The sequence below is a fragment of the Danio rerio genome, chromosome 16 (assembly GCF_052040795.2).
Source record: "Danio rerio strain M-AB ecotype USA chromosome 16, GRCz13ab, whole genome shotgun sequence".
Lineage (NCBI taxonomy): Eukaryota > Metazoa > Chordata > Actinopteri > Cypriniformes > Danionidae > Danio > Danio rerio.
The window spans coordinates 39,977,287-39,998,974 of record NC_141036.1 but is presented as its reverse complement, the minus strand read 5'-3'; the positions used below and the strand labels follow the sequence as shown (position 1 = coordinate 39,998,974).

General features: G+C 33.8%; 1 protein-coding gene across 4 annotated transcripts in view; it reads left to right on the top strand.

The window, feature by feature from the left end:
- Positions 1-21,688, top strand: part of ctps1b (CTP synthase 1b) — a 101,634-nt gene that overhangs the window by 69,781 nt on the left and 10,165 nt on the right. Inside the window, exons 1-3 of one of the 4 annotated variants that reach the window (XM_087285612.1) lie at positions 11,352-11,903; positions 20,917-21,095; positions 21,244-21,414. In XM_087285612.1, the coding sequence (XP_087141738.1) occupies positions 20,930-21,095; positions 21,244-21,414 (337 nt within the window). In that variant the 5' untranslated portion in view covers positions 11,352-11,903; positions 20,917-20,929. 4 annotated transcript variants of the gene reach the window in all.

Below are 21,688 nucleotides of genomic sequence, written 5' to 3'. Positions count from 1 at the left end.
AAAATACTTTTGTGTTGGCACTGTCGCGTCACAGCAAGAAGGTCGCTGGTTCGAGTCTCAGCTCGGTCAGTTGGCATTTCTTTGTGGACTTTGCATGTTCTCCCTGTGTTCAAGTTAGTTTCCGCCAGGTGCTCTGGTTCCCCCACAGTCCAAAGACATGTGCTGTAGGTGAACTGGGTAAGCTAAATTGTCCATAGTGTAGTTGTGTTTGTCCTGGTCCTCCAGATTGGAGGTTGAGCATTGGGCTAACACCTCACCTCATAAAAACTAGATGTTACGAAACACCAATACGGTGCGGCTAAATATCAACTTCGTTATAAAATGGCCCTGAAGGTAAGTAAGATCTTCAATGGAACTATAAAAATTTTAATAAAAGAGTATTCTGGATATGGCGGTACCAAAAAAAAATTATAATAATAATATTATCATAATCTAAACCCAGTTCAAGCTTATGTTTCCATCTTGTTTATCTGATCCTTTAGCCTATATTGACCTATAGTCAAATTCAGACATTGACAACTAAACCTCTTTTCCCAACATATTTGAAACCAAAAATAAACACGTCTATAGAAAAAGATTCATTAAAAATTAGAGCTGTTAAAATTAGTGCGTTAATGCATGCAATTATTTTGAAATATTTAACGCGTTAAAATCAACACAGTTGCAGTTTTTTTAATTTACTGTTGTGGCCGACGTGTGTTTAACAAAAGAAAGAAAAATGGATAAGACCAAGGAAGCACTTTTAGAAGGAAAGTTTCTGTATAAAATAAGTAATGTCACATCACCAGGCTATCCAGCGTTTCCTCCATTCATGTAATTTTGGATTTTTCATTTTTAATCTTTAGATTTTCAGCAGTTCACTCTCATTCAGCAACATATTGTTCTTGCCTCATGACAATTACTGGATGGAAATATGAAGTAAAGACTGCTGGAAGAGTGTTGTTTAAATGGAATTTGAAAAAGCATGGCGAACAGAAAGAAAAACCTCTGCCTTTCATGAATTGGGTGGACCTTTACGGTAATCAAAAATCACTGTTTACATGGTAGACTCTTAATCAGAGTATTATCTTAATCATAAAATCGGAGTATGGGTGTCCATCTAAATGAACTCAGTGAAAGTGGCAGATGATGTCGCAAGCTGTTAAAGACAGCCTATTCCTCTGCCTTTAAGTTGATTCCATGCGACCTCAAATGTTTCATTAGTTTGACGTGTTTCCCCCTACATGCAACTTTTGTAAGTTGCTGTGTCAGAATCCTTGCTTGTAAAATAAAGCCATACTTTAGAACACTTAGTTTAGGCAAATTTGATGAACGCAATCGTGCATGTTAATGAATCTGAAGGGAGTTGCTTAACGGGTGCGTGTGTGTGTGTGTGTTTGCGTGTGTATGTTTCCTAGCAACAAGAGCAAATGCCTGACATTGCTGACGGTGTGAAAGGCCTCTTTAAGGCATTCTATATGTATTCTATAGTCTTTGCAGTGTCCGTATCCCTCAAAGCTGTTTATAATTAAATGTTTAGAGATGGTGTGACCAAAGTCCCTGTAAGAATTCTATAGTCTTTGGTACCTGCCTTTGATGTACCCCTAGGCCACATTTTCCCCTAATAATGTCAAAAGACTGGACTGTCTTAACAACTGGCTAAATGTTAAGGAGGACTAAGCAAAATTGTTTCTACTTTATAAGTAATGTTTTCAACTCGCAATACAACTTTACAATGAGTACAATTGTTTGTATTCAACACTTTTTTATTATTATAAGTTTCCATTTTCCATATTTGCAATGCCTGTATTTTAGATTGTTTTTGTAGTCCACTTAGAATCCAACATGGAAATTGTTTTTGGTTGTTATTGGCATTGATTGTTTTGAAATTCAAATGACACCCACATGCTTGTGGTTTTATTTCTGTAATATGGCTTTTTGCGATTAATCATGATTAATAAAAAAAGTGTGATAATTAATTATTTTTTTGATTCAATTGACAGCCCTAGTAATAAACCAAACAGTTTTTTCAATCTAAAACAATCGATACATGCATGAAAAACAATGCGTGTGTTTGTGTGTGTGAGAGGGAGAGGGAGAGAGAGAGAGAGAGAGAGAGAGAGAGAGAGAAGCGTGCCTCAGTCAGGGATTATGGAAATGATCCTGGGTCTTTTTTAGGCTCTTTTTTTTTCAAGCTTGATGCTGTACTTGAGCTGAGAGTCTGGGTCAGCTTTAAAAGCTTGTCATGTATGTTCACAGATCAGAGCGCAGTATGCTAAAATCTTAAAGGCAACTAAAAGCTTTATGTTTCTGTTTGTCAGAACGTAATACAGTATGTGGTAAGTGGGAGTGTGCAAATCTTTTGTTTCACAACAGGAAACCTATTTGAGATGTTGGAGGTCTTTTTTACTGATGTTTTTGTTGCAGTGCACATTAGAGTTTAAAAGAAACTGGCGTGCCTGGTTGACAGCTTAACACAATTAAACTGAAATATTAATCTATTTATTAATTGAATAACAAACGGACTAATTGTTAATGATAACATAATGTTGTAGTCGAACAATTATAATATTTCAATAATAAAAGTATTCATTGTTTATTATTTGCTTAATAATTAGTATTATGGTGACACGGTGGCTCAGTGGTTAGCACTGTCGTCTCACAGCAAGAAGAATGCTGGTTTGTGTATGAGTGTGAATGTGAGAGTGTATGGGTGTTTCCCAGTACTGGGTTGCAGCTGAAAGGACATCCACTGCATAAAAGATAAGCTGCAAAAGTTGGTGGTTCATTCGCTGTGGCGACCCCTGATAAATAAAGGGACTAAGCCGAAGGAAAATTAATGAATGAATAATTATTATTATTTACTAATTATTATTACTTGCTTAATAGTTTTTTAGAATTGCTTATTTCTAATGACTTCTGTTTCAATCATTATTATTTTTTTATTTATTAATTATAGATATTGATATTTTAATAGTTGTATTAATATCTTTGTTACTCATAGGTAGATTCTTTTTGCAGCAAAGTTTGGCATTTGATACAAACAATTAACTCACACATATACACATACAAAAGTGCTTTATAAAATATTACAATTAATTCAGAGCAACAATAGAGGACGGGATATATATACTTTTAAATTTGTATTATTATTATTATTATTGTTGTTGTTGTTGTGGTTATTTTTATTTTTTACTGCTGTATCGTTGTCCTTTAAATATTATGAGATCATACAACTGCATTTATAAATGTAAAAAATCTATAATAATTTAACTGTAATATTAATAATAATAATAACGTTGTAGTTTAATGATTGTAATATTTTAATGATAAAATGAATGATTGTTTATTTTTTACTTGTAATAATTATTTTTACTGTATTAAATAATAATAATAATGATAATAATAATAATTATTATTATTTATTTTTTTCTTCTGAAATTTCCCTTTTAGTCTTATATATAGTTTTATCTTATATATTTAGTATTATATATATATATATATATATATATATATATATATATATATATATATATATATACACACACACACTTTATTTTTATTTATTGTTATTATTGTTGTTGTTGTTGTTGTTTTTAATGCTGTGTTGTTGTCGTTCAATTACTATGAGATTATACAACTGCATTTATTAAAAAAAATCGATAATGAATTAACCGTATAATAATAATAATAATAATAATATAAAGTTGTAGTTGAATAGCTGTAATATTTTAATAATAAAATGATAGATTTATTATTTACACATAATAATTATTATTACTGTATTAAATTATTATTATTTTTGTACAGAAATTAAATTTTTAGTATATTTTAAGTTATTATTTATTTATTTATTTATTATTATTATTAATATTATTAATTTTACCATAATTTTATTATGAAGTTGAAGTTGAATAGCTGTAATATTTTAATTATAAAATGACTTATTGTTTATTATTTACTTGTATTGATTATTATACTTAAGTAAACTTTTTTTTATTAAGCATCAATTATTAGTATAGTTACTTCTCTGTTGTTTACTTTCAATTAATTTGAGATCATCAAATTTGCCAACAAGCATTTGCGCTTTTAAAAAAAAACTTTTCACCACCTAAATAAACTACAGTAACTGTTATAACAATCTTTTTTAAAATGATAACTATTGAAAATACTGAAAAGTATTATTAATGAGATAAAATTAAGGAGGCTAAACTGAATACATTAATTTGCTCAGATGAGATTTTTATCTGCAAATTGCAAGAACACCATGGGCACCAAACTTCAACAAATAAACCCTTTGGTCCAACAAGTTTGCAAATAGCTTCTAAAAGGCTAAAATGCATCATAATTCATGGACTCCACCATATATTGTTGTATTTATCATATAAAGTCATAAAAATCTTGACCATTTTCAAAAACATGTTATTTGGTGTCCAGCTGAACACTTTCATGTTAGTTGACACATTTCTCCATGTACAGTAAGCTCCATCATCCTGCACGTCCTTCACTAACACAGTGTCTGATTGGCTGCAAACATGTTCACCCTTCCAATGGTGCGCCACAGCAATCTGTCAGGCCCGTGTAATAGTGACATCTGCGTTTGAGCGACTGGAGGATTAACACTTAACAAAAGGGCAGCTCTGGTTGGTGCATCTGATGGTACAAACTGCAACTCAGAAAGAACCTTTAAACTTTGATAATATTTAATACTTTAATACTCCACATTATTTTCTGATTTAAAAATCATGTTTATATTGGATTTGTGGCATAATTATTGTAATTTTAAGGAGTTCACTTGTAATGCTGACACTCTATTGTTTTTGTTGGAAAAGTCCAAAGATCATTTTTCTGCCTTAAAAGTGGTCGGGCTGACCATATCGCAAGTCTTTGGCAGAATTCACACACCATACTTTTCATAATCGTTGGATCGCTGTTGTTTTAAGACTGAATGCAATGACAATAGGGTAGCGCTCAGTTGCTGCTGTGTTCATACCGCATAATGGATTTGTGACAGGAGGATACACACTGCATGACTATGAAACAATTGCCAACAACTCTGGCTCACATACGTATGCGAGAAGTGATGACCGAAGTGATTTGGGCTTTGATGTTATTTTAACAGGCCCGTAGCCAGCCTGGTAAAAAGGGTGGTTCTTTTTTTCTCAAAAAGTGGACCTTTTTCCAGTCATTCGCCTCATTTTCTATTTAATTATGAGGTTTAAATACAGAATTTCAATGACTTTTAAGCCCTTTTTTGTTTAAATAGCTTGTCAGATAGTTATCAGACCCAAACTTTTTGATGTACCAATACATTTCCTTTAAAATAAAAAATAAAAACGTTCTATAAAATACTATTATTACAGGATTTATCATCAATAAAAAAACTTTTTTTACTAAAAATTATAGCTTTTGTTCCTTTATTAAGCAAATAAGGGCGTACTCACACTATGCTATCTAAACCGTGCCCAGGCCAGTTGCCCGGATCGTTTGAGAAGTGTTCTGAATCGGGTTCAGGCAATGATTGTTTATGAGCATCAAAAATGGCTGATCTGTTTGGCAAAATATTTGACTGCGTGTTACTGCTTATCAAATGACTTAAACGATATTACTAAAGAAATCTCTGCTGTGCTGAGTGAGAGCGCTTACTGAACAGCGCATCGTCGATGAGGTAAGCGCGCCAAGCCCGAATGTAATGTGAGTGCAGGCTGTCGGGGGAGACGGGAGAGGGGATAAGCGTGCTTTGGCCCAGTTCAAGGCAACCGTACATAGTGTGTGTACGCCCTAACAATCTGGCCATCGTGTTCAACTTTCCTCAGTTAGAATTTGGCCATTTGAATAAAAAATAATTGTAAATTATTAAATAATAATAATACTTCTAGAGATATTTCAGTTTTTATTTAAACATATTTAAGTGTAATTCATTCAGAGAACATAATATCTACTGATATTTGAATAGTTTTGATAAAAAATGGTTTCTATTTTTTTTGTAATAAAAAACATTTTATTTGTATTTAATCATAAGTAAAAAATATTATTATTTTCAACATGTAATTAAAATTAACATTATGGGACTTGAATCAGCATGTGTAGGCTTTTGTTTATGTAATTTTTCAATGCAACTATAATCCATTCATAAAAACTGCATCTGTAATGAAATACTTTAATTCAGACAATTCTTTTGAGATTTTAAAGGCATGTTTATGTCAGATTTGTAGTATCTGCATGATCCTTTTTTACTCCAAAAACATTGTTTTAAATGTGTATTTCAATCCTGTGAAGTGTAGCGCTGTGTTTCAGAGATTTGTAGGTCGTTTCTCTGGCTGTTTGGCTCTGCGGGTGAGGACACAAGCTCTTGGACGGTACCTGGCGACAGGTGGTGAATCAGCAGTGCTTCTCTCCTCATAACCTCCCTGAGTGTGTGTGTGTGTGTGTGTGTGTGTGTGTGTGTGTGTGTGTGTGTGTGTGTGTGTGTGTGTGTGTGTGTGTGTGTGTGTGTGTGTGTGTGTGTGTGTGTGTGTGTGTGTGTGTGTGTGTGTGTGAGTGTGTGTGTGTGTTTGCATGTCTGTGTGTTATCAGCCATGCAGATTAGGCCTAAGAGTTACACAAAATCAGCTTGGAATTTGTGCACTTTATGAATCATTTATATGGAAAATTTATGGACCATATGGTTAATCACTTTATAAAAATACTGTATATGTATCAAAGTCAATACATCAAATTTGCATTTGCATCGAATTTATTTTACAAATTAATTTTACATTATTAATAGTATTTTAATTAATGAATTATTAAATTTATTTATATTATTTTAATAATGTTTATTTGGCAAGCAGTTCAACAGATATAAAAATTAAATAACATACTTGTTTTTAAACTTTTTTCATTCAAATTGTAAACGCACACTTTATTTAATCTTTTTTTCAGACAACCTCTTTAGTTTGTTGAAATTTATTTCAAACAATGGCAATTCTGCAGCTGCAACACAGCTTGAAAATAACCAAATTTTTCTGCAAATTATCAGAATAATAAAAGTCCCATGTACATGTGAGTGAAGATGTTTACTTTTGTCATGCGACAACTTTACACTTATTATTGGAAATAGTGGTATTATTAGTGAACATAAATGTAGTGACTTGTTCAATATACTCACTAATATAGATGAAGCAAAATTTAAATAAAGTAATGTGTTTGTGATAAGATCAGGGTGCACTGAATGCTTTGATTTACTTAAATGAAAAAGTTTATATGAGTCATTTGTTTGGACTATACACTTTTATTAAAGTTGTAATGTATAGCTAAGTTTAACACTCAGTGTTTGAACTAGATATTGCATTCCTGGATCAAAACAAACGCAAGGACAGGTTGCCAGATCGAGGACCAACAAGGCTGATTTAAACTGTGTTCTATATAAAAGTAACATGATAGAAGGAATATTTTCCATATTACAAGGAGTTTTTGTTCTAACCAACACCTCAAACTGATTTATTAAAACGGCTTCTATTCCTCACAACTGTACAACAGAAAACTGACAACGATCACCTCAGGTACACCTCATGTTCTTTCAGTGTTAAATGCTGAAGATGAGAGTTTGAATGCCATTTATTGCAATATACTGAAAGCAGCAGCAGAAAATAAACAGTTTAAAATTGAACTTTAAACTCAAAACCAACACATAGTGATTCAGCATGTACATTTATTAATGTTAAAGAAGTTTAATATATATTAATTAGATTTTACGCCTTACTGTTTCGTGAGTGAGTGCATATTCTGTGCTTCTAAATAGCTGTGTTTAAATTTCTGTCTTGTTTCGTCTGGTGCAAACTGCTAAATTGCTTATCACTGCATATCTTATCACTGTATATCTAGCGTGTTTTTAATACACAGGATTACAATGTAACCTGCTAATGAGGTGCACCTAATGTTTACGTTCGTAATATATATGTAATTTGCTAATTAATAACCTCCTGTGGAACTGAATCTGCGTCTCCTTTTGGAGTCTGCTAATGTCCACCAGAGGTCACATTGTGGTCACAGACGCATGCTTTGAGAGCCTTTCTAAATGAATGAATGAAATATGCAACCCGTGGTGCTGAAATATAATTGGCTAAAGTGACATTGGGCGGGTTTAAAAGAACCAAAACAAAGACAGCGTTCCAGCGCGGAAAACACATCTTCAAAGCAGAATAACTGACTTCAGCATTGTTTTTCTGATAAACAAGAATGTTCACTTGATATGTTACTTAAATATCTGGTACTTTTATGCTTTAGAAGAGTAAAAAAAACGTACACACAGCACCTTTAATACAAAGACAAGGCTGTTTCACAATTCCAAGAACACAGGTTCTTGCCAGGTGTCTTGGAAGAACGAACTCAGGAGACCGCGAGGGCAGAGAATGCGTCCTTTGAGAAATGGCATGCTGCATTCTTCCTGATGGTCATGTGACCTTCACGCGTTTTAAATGGAAATTATTTAAACATTACAGCACTCATACAACGATTTATTGTTTCCCCCCTCTTCAAAATATATACTTTGCATATTATGCAATATTAATGAAACAAATTTTAATAAGAATTTCAGCAAACAAACAATCCTTAATGTGTTTATTCCTGTATTAAAATATTCATGTTAATGTTTACTTTCACCGTTTCATTTAGGGAAACTCCTGAGGTAAATAAGTGATATCTCTGAACTTTAATAATAAATCTAAATTGCTGCGTTTCCCACCTCCAGTCGCAATGACTTCTGGGACTTCCAGAGCGAGTTCGGTGCTCAAGTCTGCATCGGTGCGTCCTCGATATCAAGATCACATCCGGGAAGTTTCACGCATCCTCCGTACTTGCGGTCTTGATTATTGGAACTGAACTTAGGCAGCTGATGATGACGTTGCACGAGAACACGAGGACGCAAGACCGCTAAAGAACGCATATTGAGAAACAGCCAAGATTTCCTTACAGATCATTTCAATGTGGTGATGTCATTTCCTGTTTGTTGTCAAACTATTTCATAACAAGAGTCAATTCAATCATAACTTCACATTAAAACACCTATCATAACATTCTCTACCAATATGCGGACCTTTTGGGATTCTCGGAAGCTATAGAAATTAAATAGGTTGTTTTTGATGTTACATGCCTCAAAAAGGACTAATAAAATATTAATAAATACCAATGATAGGGTGCAGATTGGGTGGCAATACTTTTATATATAGACTTGCATTTGCCGACTCTTGCCAACCCTGTTGATCATCTGCAAATGGAGTACACATTGAAAAGCTCTGTTTGACTGTGTGTGTATATGCTAATACACATAAACTAAATATTCTCAAGGCTTAAATGATAAAAGTTGGCATTTAAATCCATGGATGGGTAGTCGATGTATCAAACATATAAGCAGACATCAAATGTTAATTTTATAATCCTAAATACTGTCCCAAAGCTTCCACTGTTCCTTTTTATGAAACACTTGATCTGGCAAGATAAACGGTATTACAGTATTGCCAGGTTTGTATTGAGAGGTTGTGAAACAATGTGGGCATCTTGAGACTGGCCTTGTCATGCTGTCTACTCTTTAGTAAGAATTGTACTGTTTGTTCATGTGTACATAACAAAATGATTAGATAACGAGACGGAGCCACAAAGGCTCTCTTGTCCGCAAGTTTAACATCTGACTTGTGAATGGTGTGTGTTCTAGGTTGGCTGGCGCAGGATCACATGCATTTCACTAAATCTGGATTTCATACATGACATTCATTAGAAAGGTTTCTCTGAGTCTGCATTGATCTGTCACTGCATGCAGTGTTTACTGAATACTATCTTAGCTGTCTTAGAGATAGTTCAGCCAAAAATGTTCTCACACTCAGGTCATCCAAGATGTAAGTCACTTACATCAACTTCAGTAGAACATTAAAGAAGTTTTTTTTGGGGAAATCATGGTGAGCACAACAGAAAAGGGATTGTTATGGTGTTAAAGAGTTGTATAAAGAGCTGAAAGAACAGATAAGAGAATGTTAGGGTTAGAAAATCAGAGAAATTTGTTGTTTTTTGTAGTATAAATGGAATAGATTGAGGTTAGGGTTGAGTTTTGTTAGTTCAGTCTTTAGTCATTCTCAAGAAATGAAGATAACTCTTCTTAATGATTAAATACTCAACTGAAAACTCATGACAACAAGACAACAGATGCGTATGCTAATGTATTAGCCCACACAGAGCAAGGTTTTATATACATATATTACATATATTAAAGAGCACCTATATTAAAAATCATCTTTCGTAAGCTGTTTGGGCAGAACTGTCTGTAGGTACAGTGTATCCATATAGGGATCATATTGGGGTAATATAAAGACAATGGGCCCTATCATACACATACATGCGGCGCAAGGCGCAACACAATTGTTGTTTGCTAGTTTCAGCTCGACGCAATAGTCATTTTGACGTTTTGCACCACGCTATTTAAATAGCAAATGCATTTGCACTCATATGCGCGCTCATAGGCGTTCTGGTCTTAAAAAAAGAGGTGTGTTAAGGCACATTGCTGGCCTTTTTTGAGGAACTAAAATAGACACCACAATAGATGCTACACTGAGAGCAGGTCTAAAGTCCAGCGCAGAGCAGGATCCTTACACATTGCTTAATACACATGAACAGCAATATGCAAATATCCTTACAAATGAAAAAAATTAAAGGAATAACATATTACAAAAGTTAGTATTTATTTTATACATATTTATTTTATACAAGCAAAATAATCTGCCAATGGGGTAAGCATGTACTTATGCACTTACACATTCAGCAGCATAGTATATGTATGTAGTGTCATCCCAAATGGAACACTAATTTTGACGTTTGGTGGTTGCCAAATCAGTGAAATAAATAACCAAAGGACGAGTATGAGTATAACCTCATTCACCATCGTAAGGCGGTATAATCACTCTGGTTGGAGAAATTTGCTTTCTCAATCTAAACTAAATTAAGTTATCCAACATGAGTGCTCGATAGCTCCACCCCTTCTGCTAAATGGGCAAAGCTGCGGCCTTTGAGTGTGTGAAGTGTCCAAAATTCCACTACTCATTTTAATGGTTGAATAAGTGCATCATCCGGGTATTTAGAGTGCACTTATTCTTTTTAGAGTTTTCAGTGTGAGTGCACTACTTACACTATTAATACTACAAAATGGTGTAGAATAGTGCATAAGTATGCGATTTGGGAAACACCTAATGAATAATTTTTTATTGACATCAATAAACATAAAAAATCCAATCTTACATAAAAAAGACAATAATAGTAACAATGAAAATAACTTAACAGATCAGGTTAAATAATATTATAAAGACATAAAACAGAAAAATAAAAACATTATTACAAAATACAAAATTAAACAGAGATACATAAATAACACAAGAGGAAAGGACTTATGTGTCCATGATATTTCCAAAATAATTATCATAATAATCCAAGAATCTCACTTTGCTTGTTTTTAACCAGTCTAAAAGATTTAATAAAAACATCAATTTAAAAAAAATAAAAATAAAAATAAATTTAAAAATTGTAAAAAGAAAGCTGCAAAATTAAAAATGTGTGTTTGTGAATAAAATATTTTTCATACAAAATAAAAAAGTTAATATTGTAGTTTAGTTTTACCTTTATAGTAACAAATAATATCTTGAAGTTGAAAGGGGCTGGATGAAGCAATGTAATTACCTATATGAAGATATTAGTTATTCCAAAAGCTTTTTGTGTTTTCACACTGAAAAAAAATGTGAATAAGGATTTTGTATATATAATAACAATCAACTTCCATATACTTTGCCAAAGTACTATTCAACACCTAAAGACTTACCTGCAGGCACAGCACATCAACATGACGTCATATTGACGTTGTACCCCAACGTCATGGGGACGTTGGATTTTGTTTGGAAATGAAAATCGTAAGTATCTAAGTATCAAAATAATTTGATGTTGTTATTGGACGTCAAAATAGCGTCCTTAGACGCTGACTAGACATTGAATTTTGGTCACCTGACGTCATGACCTAAATCTGATCTAATATTAACGTCTTATGATATTGTGTGCCTGCTCGGTTCTTTAATACTATCTTGAACATTCCCAGGACAGTTTGGCGAGGCAGGATAAACATTAATAATGGCTGATTGGAGTGTTTCATAAGACTTTAAAGGAATAATTCACCCAAAAATGTATATTTTGGTGACAATTTAATAATCACTGTCAAGTGATTCCAAATCTTTATGAGTTTCTTTTCTCTGTTAAACACTAAAGATAAATTTTATAAACCACTGTAATGCATAGTCGAACAAACTATGGGAGTCAACGGTTTCCAACATTCTACAGAATACCTTGGATAGCCTGGAATGAGTAAATAAACCGAAAATGTATCCCTTTAAATCTGTCTGAAAAAACGGTGTTCGTCCTCAGTTTAGCTTTGTTGAGCAACTAAAATTTCATTCTCTCAACATGAACATGCGGTAGCATCCAAAATATACACTTACAGCCTATTGTTTAAACACCAACCCAGGATTTGCTCTTTATGCTAAATACACAAGCACCAAAAAAAGTGCATCTGTTTTCACTTAATTACACAATCCTCTAATTTCTAGACCTCCCAAACACGACTACTATGGAGAAATTTGCTCTGTGTGAGTCTGTATTAACACAGGTGATCTGTCAACGCTCATCCTGCAAAAAGGAGGGCAAAATAATACTTGTGCATTAAAATGATTTATTGATATCCATGGCACAATGTCAGTTGGGTTAAAATGCAGATTATTCTTTGAACACAACACACTCTCTCTCTCATTTCACCCTCCTTCATAATCAAATTAGGGCTGATTCCAGGCAGAGGCACAAGCGCACACTCGACTACGCCCTCCAACTGCATTTGTTTTCCTCGTAAATTGTGGCTTTTACTGAGAGGATGTTGTGGGTGGATTCTGAGCTCACAAGACTGTAAAAGTGGATATTAGATTGTCTTCATTCTGTCGTGCAAGAGAGACACCCATTTATTTGCTTTCATGCCAATAAATGCAAAAAGAGTTGGCATTGTAGTTAAAAAACAGTCTGGGTTTCCTTGGCATAACTTTAAATCTGTGATGTGTTAAAAAGTTTATAATAAAATCAAGAGTATTTGTCTTTCTTAGGTATTTTATACTAAAACTAAGAATCTTTCCAGTAGAGATCTGAAATTTAATTTACATCCATTTAGATGTAAAACAACTTTGCATAGGGTCATTGGATATACATTACAATTCTTTTTGTGTCTGTTAATCAAATCAAAATAATATTAATAATGTGTTATCTTTCTTAGTTATACAACACTATAATTTAGGGCTGCACAATATATCGTTTCAGCATCAATATCGAAATGTGATTATTCGCAATAGTCACTTTGCAGGATATGCAATGTTGAGTTTGTATTATAATTCATTATTTGCATGTGATTTTTGATGTCTGTGATTTGTATAATGGCCTTAAAAGCATTCAGGCTTAAGAAAATGTGGCATTTCTGACCTCAACCATGATTAATTTTATTAAATTATTTTTATTTTTATCATTCAGTTACTGTACTTGAATACTGTTTGACTCGGAAAACATTAAAACACTTCTTTAATTGTACCTTTTCTTGATTTATAAATTGTAAGGCATGAAAAAACAACACATACAAATACAGAAATGCACTGCAAATGGCACAGACCACATGAAAATGTGTCAGGGACCTCAAAACATTCATAGCTAGTTTATTAGATTTAATGGAGATGCACTCCCAATGCAGATTCATCCTAATCCATCTAGCATTTTAAATTCTTTCCAAATAGAAATATTAGGTTATCTGGTAAAATTGTATTCATATCCTAAAATATATATCACAAAATAAAAACATATCACAATGCTACATTTTCTAGATTCCTACTAGAAAGGGCTAGATTTGATCATAAGATTGTTCATAATCAGATGGATCATACAATTTAAGTGTGTAAGTTGTAATAATAATAATGCATTTTGTTTTCAACTTTGGTAAATAAAGACATACATAAAAACAGAATGCTTTATATTTGATGCTGATAACCAGTGGTGGAAAGAGTACTGAAAAATCATACACAAGTAAAAGTACCATTACTTGCCTAAAAATGAAGTGGAAGTAGAGTAAAAGTATCTGTTTTAAATATTGCTCAAAGTATGAGTAAAAAGTAGCTCTTTCAAAAGTACTCAAGAGTAGTGAGTAGTGAGAATTACACTGTAGTCTAAAAAGCTGTTGCGTATACATGTAATATGTGCGTGTGTGTGTAAACGTAACATTCTGTAGTGCATCGAGTTATTGCCCAGCAGGCACACAATGTCATAAGACGTTGGTATTAGGTTAGATTTAGGTTGTGATGTCAGGTGACCAAAATTCAACGTCTAGCCAGTGTCTAAGGGCAATGGTATTGACATTACAGGACATTACAGTTTTTCTCAATGGCTTTGGTGCATATCTGACAACCCTATTTACATTTGCACAACAGTTAATGCATTTCCCAAAACAATTAGTACAAACTGCTAAATCTAGTTGATAACCTGCAAAAGCGTGTCACTTGCTCAAAATGGATAGCTCATTCCTCAAAAGCAAGTATTGATGTCAATGAAAGCGTCAGTGTCATCAAGATGAAAAGTCCTGACACCATTGTTTATGAACAAGATAGTCAAATGGCTTTGTCATGTTTTCATTATGACTCTGTACGTTTTCCAATGCAAAAATGTCTGATTTTGGTGACACTTCCCTGGCCCGGATTGGCTAATCGGGAGGACTGGGAAAATTCCCGGTGGGCCGGTTCGTTTTTTGGCCACGAGGATCGGTATCCCTAGCTGCTTGCACTCTCAGCAGTCACACTTAAACTTTCATTTATTTATTTATTTCACCATAGCCTCACTCTTTTCATTCATTATTTTGCCACAACTCCGCTCTTTTTATTTATTTTCTCGCAGCCCCATGAACAAAATGCAGCCTGCATTCATCATTGATGCATGCATCATTTGACCCCAAACAGCAGCACCTTAGTGAATATAAGAATTCGAATTATTAAAATAATGAAAATTACACCTGCCCAATGAAAATCAGATGATTCACTACATTAATAAATCTAACATGATCAGGCGAGGCAGTGGCGCAGTAGGTAGAGCTGATGCCTCACAGCAAGAAGGTCGCTGGGTCGCTGGTTCGAACCTTGGCTCAGTTGGCGTTTCTGTGTGGAGTTTGTATGTTCTCCCTGCCTTCGCGTGGGTTACCTCTGGGTGCTCCGGTTTCCCCCACAGTCAAAAGACATGCAGTACAGGTGAATTGGGTAGGCTAAATTGCCTTATTCGAATTATTAAAATAATGAAAATTGAAAATGGAAAACTGGAAAAATGAAAACTGGTTCGAACCTTGGCTCAGTTGGCGTTTCTGTGTGGAGTTTGTATGTTCTCCTTGCCTTCGCGTGGCCTGGAGTGTGTGTGTGAATGTGTGTGTGGATGTTTCCCAGAGATGGGTTGAGGCTGAAAGAGCATCCGCTGCGTAAAAACTTGCTGGATAAGTTGGCGGTTCATTCCGCTGTGGCGACCACTGATTAATAATGGGACTAAGCTGACAAGAAAATGAATGATTGAATGATCAGAAATCTAAAAAGGGGAGAAAAAAAGATTAAGCCATTGTGGTCCAGTGGTCAGCATGTTGCATTATGATTATGCTGACCTGAGTTCAAACCTCACCTGAGTTAATTTTTTTTTTAGTGCTAAGACATATAATATAATAGGTGTACATATTTTATTTTTTTTATTTATTTATTTTTTTGTGTTACAAAGGACTGGATATGTATAAAGAATTTTCCACAGAATATATATTCAGATATTGCAGGAAAGGATGTGTATGATGTTTTAAAGAATAGTGTTGGAGATTTAGCCACCCTTTAATGTTCTCATATTTATGAAAAACATTTGAAGTTCCAAAGCAGCTGTTTCCTTGAAAAAGAAATGATAGCGTCATTAGAAAATGAATTGGAAATTACGTTATTTTAATATAGTCAGTCCTGCACTGGGCCGGTCTAAGGCTTGAAACTTCAGGGCTGAAAAGGAGTCCCACTCTGGCCCTCTACACTTCCTGAAAACGCTCAAGACAGCACTATATACAGTATTATTTGCACAGCCATTTGAAAACTACAGTAAAGTTAGACATCACTGCATTGACAGATGCATGGATGTTTGGATAGATGGATGGATCGATGGACGGACGGACGGACGGACGGACAGACAGACAGACAGAAAGACAGACAGACAGACAGACATACAGACAGGCCCGTGCAGAGACCGTCCAAAGGACATGTGCAGGATAAATCTGATCAGCTGTGTTATCGCGCGCGTTCTGATCAGCTGTGTTGTCGCGCGCTTACTCAAGAGCGGTGTTGTCGCACGCCTACTGAAGGGCGGGACCGAGGGTGTGTTGCGTTGCGGGGGCACTTTTGATCATTTTGGAAGGGCACTTTCTATCCAAGACTAAAAATGGCATGTGCACTGCACAGGTTGAGCCCTATGTGTGCACGTGCCTGCATACAGACAGACAGACAGACAGACAGACAGGCAGGCAGGCAGGCAAGCAGGCAGGCAGGCAGGCAGGCAGGCAGGCAGGCAGGCAGACAGACAGACAGACAGACAGACAGACAGACAGACAGACAGACAGACAGATAGACAGATAGATAGATAGATAGATAGATAGATAGATAGATAGATAGATAGATAGATAGATAGATAGATAGATAGATAGATAGATAGATAGATAGATAGATAGATAGATAGATAGATAGATAGATAGATAGATGTGATCTTACATAATGTAAACAGCTCTACGTGTGAGTCTCATTATGAATGAAGGAGCTCTGCAAGTGCAGTTTGTTCTGGCATAATTACCTCCAGTGCTTATGTAAGTCCTGTGTGACAGACACACCTTACAGGAGAAGAGACACTGAGCTATAATTAGAGAAATAACAATCAGACTAAACCCAGCTGTCGACAGGATACACACACACACTCCGTTATTGACAGAAATGCTGATGAAGGATTACATGAATTACAGCCTCTGAATTATTCATTTAGACCATACACTTTAGGAGGAAAGCACTGGAGATACAGTCAGTCTAAATGACGAATACTAATCATTATATTATCATTGATTTCTAGGTTGATTGATCAACTACCATGTTTCAAAGACAGACAGATATTATATAGAAACAGGGATACCTGAAAATAAAAGGCTTTGATGTGTTTGATACTTTGATGTGTTCAATTGGTCTCCATCATATGTTGCTGTTCAAAATTAGATAGAAGAAAAACAACCTGCAACCAGCACTGAAGACAGGATTGTTTATGACTCAGCATGTTTATGTAACCTTTCATGTTAAACTGTCAATAAGTATCAACGTCTATCAGTTTGTTTTTGACTTGCATCTCCAGTCATTGTGACGTCATTATGGCGCCATCTAGTGGATTTAAATAAATGGATTCACGTGTGGTAATCATATCAATAATAATGGCATAATCATTCATTTTCTTTTCGGTTTAGTCCCATTATTAATCAGGGGTCGCCACAGCGGAATGAAGCGCCAACTTATCCAGCATATGTTTAACGCAGCAAATGCCCTTCAGCCGCAACCCAACATCTATTCAATACACCTATTCACACACATACACTACGGCTCGTTTAACTTAAACCGGAGCACCTTGAGGAAACCCTTGATACATAATATAGAATAATATATTATATGTTAACCAGTTCGTTCGCACTTTGTCTGTGTTTTGTCTGTACACCCAATTCCACTATAAAAAAACTATATTAAAAAGCTGATTTAGCTACAAAATTAGCAAAATTAGCATATCTTTATTGTTAGCTATACATTTCATCGGCCGAATCAGATAAAGATAGGATAAAAAACTATGAAAGGCGTCAAGCGCCAAAATGTCAAATGGTTTATATTTTCAAATATCCTTCTCTCGCGCGACGTGACGTCAGATACTGCTTATCGTAATCATAGAAACTTTATGCCCTAGTTTTGCCACTCTAGTACATGTTTTCCCATTTCCCCATTTGTCAACCATTTATTTTTGTGCCATTGAATTTGCGTATAGCAGGTGTTAATTTTCAACCACTGTTGTGTAAAGGAAGTTTATGTAAATATGTCAGTTTTGTGCGATTAAGATTACTGGTAACACTTTACAATATGGTTGTAGGCCTATCAGATATAGATATTTAGTAAGTTAGTAAGTTAGTTGGTTAGTTAGTTAGTTAGTTAGTTAGTTAGTTAGTTAGTTAGTTAGTTAGTCGTAGGCCTATAATGTAGGTCTATTTACTAACATAAACAACTAATTTTATATATATATATATATATATATATATATATATATATATATATATATATATATATATATATATATATATATATATATATATATATAAACTATTAATCTTTTTAAGGTTAGTTAATGATATTAAAGTTGTTCATTGTTAGTAAAAGTTGTTTATGTTAACTCACAGTGCATTACCTACTAATGTAAACAAACAATAATTTGAGAGTTAATTAGTAAATTTTATTCTATTTTTCATTTATAAATGCTGTACAAGTTGTTCATTATTAGTTTATGTTAGTGAATAAGTAATTCAACCTTATTGTAAAGTGTGAAGTAGAAACAAACGAGTGTTCGTCTTGAATTTATTAAGATTTGAGCTTAATTACAAGATAAGCCTATTCATTTCTTTATTTGTGACATTTTTTTAACCTCTAAATGTGTATTAATTTATAGATTTTGGGAATATTAAATAGAAATCTGCTTAGATGGACAGAACATGGCACGCCTGTGCAAATAATAATAATTTTATTAAATTGAAATGAATATTAAATATTTTTATTAAGATAATTAGACACATTTTAACAAAATAAATACAAAGTGTGGATTAAATATTAATTGAAATTATGATCATTAAAAAAATAATATAAATGTTTTGAATATACCATATAAAATGATTAGAATAATTCCAATAAAATTTATTAGAATAATTGTTTTAAATGTTGAATTATCTCTAAACTAATAATTCCAAATGAATAATAAAAATTCTAAACATGTCAATTAATGTCCAAATAAATATATCAGCTACTATAATATAACAAATAATGAAATATATCTTCAAATTTATATTTTAGATGCATTTATAATATAAATATTCTCATAGACTAAGAACTAGTCTTAATTATCAGATAAAAAAGTGGCAATGACCTTATTTATTTTTTATTCCCAGACGTGCAAACACAGCAACGTGAGCCCACGCCTCCATTTAACATGTTTTATTTAAGGAATGTAACTTACCCACACGCATTAAAAATGTATGTCATGCAATTGCTACTGAAATTATTCGATAAAGTATGGCAATGATAATAATAGCATAATAGCTTCCATAATGTGTTCAGTTGGTTATATCCGTCATTCACTCAATGTTATGCAGAGTGGCAAAGCTAGAGTTAAGTATCGGATCTCACAGCACGTGTTGTTTTGGCGCTTTACCGCATATCGCTGACACCCAAAACAAACGTGTCTTCAAGATGGCTCGTCTATACTGAAGCGGCTGACGTTTTTAATCTCAGGTTTTTACATATCGGAACGGAGCAGTTTCAGGTATAGTTAAAGGCTTAGTTTATGTTCCATGTCAGCTTTCATTGCGCCTCTTGAATCACTTGCTCTAACATGGAGTTCACTGCAATGTTATGTAATGTATGGGGGTCCCCTAATGGGTTTAAAAGTGGGCTCTATTAAAAACAATACGAAACGCTGGGATTATTCTTGAATGTACATTTTATATGCTATGGTGGACGACGTTTTTCGGCGTATTTTGCTATTGTTTACAAGGTCATCGTAGGTTTAACGTTTCAGTTTGTCCTCTGAACATTATCTGCTTGGGTGTTGCAGAATGTAAAATGGCCATTATAAATAAATATGTAAATATTATATAAGTGTACATAATGTTAATTGCTATTATGGCCTGTTTGTTTTCCTGCCAGAAATGTATTTATTGATTTATTTATTTATGACAGTGATTGATCATTTTAGATACATTGTTCAAAGACAGGTGTAAACCATGAAAAATAAGGGTTTATAAAGATTTATTGTAGTATGTCAGTTTCCAAACATGTATTTATATATTAAATAATATAAGTATTTAAGCTATAAATGTCTAGACGTTATAAGGGTTATATGCTTAAATTAATATTTTAATGTTTATAAATATTAATAAATCATATAAATGTGTTTATTAGGGCTGCAAAATATTAGACAAATCTAGCATTGTGATAATTTTTATTTTGCTATATTTATTGCAATATCAATACAATGTCACCTGATAACTTTAATATCTCTATTTGGAAAGAATTTATAATGCTAGAACGATTGGGATGCTTCTGCAGTGGAAGTACATCTTCAAAAAATCGAATAAACTATATACGTTTTGGGGTATCTATATACGTTTCTGCTATTTGCAATGCATTTCTGTATTTTCATGTGAGTATTTTTATGCATAACAATTTATAAATACAATCAAGAAAAGATACAATTGAAGAAGTGTTTTATTGTTTAACAGTACTCGAGTACAGAAACTGAATGATAAAAATAAAAACAATTCATTAAAATTAATCGTCGTTAAAGTCATAAATGGTGGGATTTCTTATGCCTGAATGCTTTTAAGGTCTTTATACAATCACAGGCATCCAAAATATTAGTAAATATAATAGAAATAATTGTAATGTAAATGACCAAAAAAATTCAGACGTTATTGACACAGACATTTTTATTATTTTGTTCGGTGGATGTTTGTGATCAATTAGTTATGATGAATTACTTCATTGTTGAAGTAAATCACTGTCTTTCTTACATTGATAGGTGTTGTTGAATAATGAAGTACATACTGGTGACAGGGGGAGTGATTTCTGGCATTGGTAAAGGCATCATCGCCAGCAGTGTGGGCACTATTCTCAAATCATGTGGTCTGCATGTCACTTCCATCAAAATCGACCCCTACATCAACATTGATGCTGGCACGTTCTCTCCGTATGAGCATGGTAAGTAATCTGAAGCAGTTTACTTGCAGTCATGTTGACAATACAGAAATATCAACTTCTTATTTTAGCTGACTGTATATATAGAGAGCGACATAGCACATTAATGGCACTGACAGCTGTCGTTTGTTTTTATCTCTTTGTTTGACAGGTGAGGTGTTTGTGTTGGATGATGGCGGGGAGGTCGACTTGGATTTAGGAAATTATGAACGTTTTTTGGACATCCGGCTAACCAGAGACAACAATCTGACGACAGGGAAGATCTATCAGTCTGTTATAAACAAAGAGAGGAGAGGGGATTACTTGGGCAAAACTGTACAAGGTGAATTATGCAATGAAGATGTTTGAAAATTAATAGGAATTGTTGCATGAGGATCCAGAATTTATTTATTTTTTTTTTTTGCGTTTGAACATAAAATATGTTCAAATAATTATTTTTGTGCATTCTGTTTAAGTTGTTTTGCAGATTTTAAAGGCTGATATATACTTCTGCGTCAAACGCCGGCGTATGCTACGGCGCTGACGCATAGCCCTTTGCCGTGGCCGTCGCCGTCACTGACGTGCACCTCTCAATAAATGTAACTACAAGTCGCAAC